The 3,459-nt window shown below is 39.1% G+C and overlaps 1 protein-coding gene across 1 annotated transcript in view; it reads right to left on the bottom strand.

The window, feature by feature from the left end:
- The window catches only part of LOC106522606 (melanocortin-2 receptor accessory protein 2B), an 8,097-nt gene extending 5,169 nt beyond the window's left edge, over positions 1 to 2,928 (bottom strand). Inside the window, exons 1-2 of the mRNA XM_014015678.1 lie at positions 2,508 to 2,928; positions 2,072 to 2,171 (exon numbers count right to left, since the gene is read on the bottom strand). Of these exons, the coding sequence (XP_013871132.1) occupies positions 2,072 to 2,171; positions 2,508 to 2,625 (218 nt within the window). The 5' untranslated portion in view covers positions 2,626 to 2,928. The remainder of the gene's footprint in view (positions 1 to 2,071; positions 2,172 to 2,507) is intronic.
- Positions 2,929 to 3,459: the final 531 nt, after the last annotated feature.

The following is a 3,459-nucleotide window of genomic DNA, read 5'->3' as shown; positions in this document are numbered from 1 at the left end:
CTATTTAGGCCATGACAGGTCGTTCTAACCGTGGAAGAGAACCTCTCAGTTCTCTTAATCAGATAATGGACAGAACAATCACTTCTGTTCGTGATTCATTTGTTATTTAACTAAGAATGTTAATGCATTTGTTAAATCATGATAATGACTGTCACAGGAAAAGTGGAACCACTTCTTTTCTTTTATCGTGCCTTAAAGATTAATAATGGTGTAAGAAAAATACGTGTTCAATAGACTGGTCAAGTCAATATGAAAACCACCACTGTTAAATRAAATGATTTGTAGAAGGAATAAAACCATACAAAACCAGAACTCTGGAACCGAGTGGGGTTTATTGTCACCGGAGCTGACAGGAAACCACACTGGCTAAAAGCCAGGAAGTACATCAATTTATACATGATTCTTCAATGCCTGCGTTCGCCCCCTACTGACCTACGGCTGAATCACAGGCATTCATACAACAGTYTGATCTAATGATATTATTACGTTTTAATTATGCGATGTTTATAATTCGGACATGTAACTAATCTCTATCAATCAAAACATAATAGATTGAACATTATAAAAAGGAAAACCTAAAAATATAGTGTTGTGCTTTTAACATCAGTACTAAATAATTCTAAGAAATATAAATTTCTTCAATGGTATAAAAAAAATCACAGAGAATCTGATTACAATGTTTTCATTGTGTTTTTATGTAAATCACTGTTTTTATTTTACTGTGAACACAGTAATACAATTGTAGATTTTTCCTGAGAAAATATTTCATTTATCTGGACTAACAGAAGGTTCAGAACTGATCATAAAACAGAAATGTTAATTAATCATCATAAATGTTTTGCAGTGATTTCTCTTAGAGTCTATCAGAAGAAAGCTGAAAAGAGGTTATCAAATCACATTGTTGAACAACCACAGAATTTTAACCTTGGGTTGGTGCCGGCTGGCAAATCTTWATCTTTCTTTCTCTGACTCATCTCTAAGCCTGAGGACGGAACCAAAGTTTGTCCATTTCTTTTACTAACCCGGACGGCTTTGAGGGACACACTCTTCTTCCTGATTCCAACCTAGGAAGACAGCTGGGATTCTCTCCGGAGAAACCCCAGTTTTGGCTTAAAGTCAGATCCCATGAGCTAACTAGGGAAGACTTCACAGCCAGGGACCCGGCACGCCTGCCGGTGGTCTCAAGCCGAGGCCGAGCCTCTAAGTTTTTTTTAACTCCCGAGGTGAGGTTTTATTTTGGAAGGAGGAACCGGATACGGCTTGAATTTTTCTGGCTTGGACTGAAACAGACAAAAGTTACCTGTAAAAACACCTGTTCGCCAATGACCGGTAAGCGAGCCGACATCAATTCCCTGACTGATCGGAGGCGAGCCAGCTCCTACCCCGAGGGTGCCTTAAGAAGACATCATCAGGTAAAAGCTGATGTGTTCAGAGTGACTTATCATGTGGAACCTGAGCTTAGAAAAGACATGCAGTTCCGGTTGACCCACACTTTGATAAAAGTAAAAGTCGTAGTAACATACTAATCTTACTTTCCTCCTTTCCTTGTTCTTAATTTGCCAAAACTTAAGCTAAAAGTGCCAGTAAAATTGTTTGGTTGTTAACATCAGAAGTGACGTTTTACTGTTCTATATACAGTTAGTAATCTGAGTTGATGTGAATTGAAATTCAGATGGGTTTTAACTCTGAYGCTTGTTATAGGAATAACCACAATCAAGTGTAACTTATGATCTGTTCAATTTGTGTAAATAAATGATTCCATAGTCTTCAATGAATCAACTTGAACTCGCCTGAATGTTCACTTTTTGTGTCACTTTTCACTTCGCACAGTCAAGATATTAACAAGTAATGAGAAATACCTTGGTAAAAGTTTCCTCATGACCTTGTGTAAGAGAGATGTGGGAAAAGCTTAATTCACCCTAAGCTCACTCTTACACTTTTCTAAAAAAAATCACTTAACTGTATGATGAAAACGTGATCATCCTCAAATATACAATATATATATNTTGTGTATGAGAGATGTGGGAAAAGCTTAATTCACTTTAAGCTCACTCCTACATTGTATACTCACTCCGGATGTGGAGCTCCAGTTTTTGTGAGCAGCGTGAGGACAAAGAACATGAACATGACAAACACTGCCAGTCCCACCCAGAAGCCGATAACGATGGAGTCTGAAAGGTCAGAGAAACAGAAGTCTTATTAATCTGAAGGAATTATTTCCACCATTAACTGAATCTTTGCTCCTCTGTGARTTTAGTGTCTCAGAGGAGCAGCGAAATCCTCCATCAGTGAGTTAAAGTGAGCATTAAATGTGTCTCTAAAATGAAATTAAGCTGCTGTGAGTTCTTTTCCATCACACTTTATGTCCCGTTAAGTGGCGGGATTATTCTCCTGGGAGTGTGGGAAAACTAAAAACCTGAATCAGTGCTGCGTGACATGATGCCGAGGCGCATGGAGCACTAAACGGTGCATGTGCGATGAGTCAGAACAAACAAAGTGCCGCTTACATCTGTGCGCTTTGAGTCCATCAAAAGACACGGGATCTTCGTCCTCATAATATTCGTACTGCCACACGTAGTCACTGCGTCGCGCGCTGATTTGGCTCCGGTTGTGCAAGTCGGACATCTCACACCGATTTGATGCGTTTCAGCAGAGGATGACTGAGATTTATCCAAAAAGCAGCATGAAGTCGGTGCTCAGGAAATCCATCAAGCTGCGTCCGGAGAAGTTCAACATCTTTCTTATTGTTGTTCCTGATTATAGCCAGAGAGGAACACAGAGGGATGCCAGGATGTGAGTTTTCAGCTGGGATTCGATAAAAGAGCGTGGGAATCTGGAGAGAGATCCATCGTCGTGTGCTGTCCGCGCGGCTGCAGCAGCCGTGTGGTGCGCATCATCCAGCTGCTGCGAGGGCACGTCGTGGAAAAAAAACACTGGTGTCCTCTGATCAGTGAGGAGAGGAGGTGTTTGCACCGACAGCAGGAAGCTTCRACAACAAAATCAATGTTCAGAAATATTCAAAAAGCGAATATAAAAGAAAACCTTTTAAGCTGTTTGTTAGAAAAACATCATCAAATGAGCTGATTCCAATTGAACTAACAGAAACAGAGTAGGCTATCAGCAGAGTTGTAAAGTAATTAAGTACAAATACTTCTTTACTGTACTTAAGTAGAATTTTTGGGTATCTGTACTTTACTTGGGTAATTATTTTTCAGCCAACTTTTTACTTCTACTTCTTACATTTTCACACAGTTATCTGTACTTTCTGCTCCTTACATATAAAAAAGGCAAGAAGTCGAAAGTCGTTACTTTTATTTCATTTTTGCTTGTTTTCATTCCAGCTTGTAAAAAAATAAATACTATCAATATAAACTGTGCCTCCTAGATGGAGTGAATTTAACTGTGGTTGAATGAGAAGTATAAATATATAAAACTCTGATACCATATCAGTTTGTACAC

This window comes from Austrofundulus limnaeus, unplaced genomic scaffold (genome assembly GCF_001266775.1).
Source record: "Austrofundulus limnaeus strain Quisiro unplaced genomic scaffold, Austrofundulus_limnaeus-1.0 Scaffold133, whole genome shotgun sequence".
NCBI lineage: Eukaryota > Metazoa > Chordata > Actinopteri > Cyprinodontiformes > Rivulidae > Austrofundulus > Austrofundulus limnaeus.
This window is presented reverse-complemented; position numbering and strand designations above follow the sequence as displayed.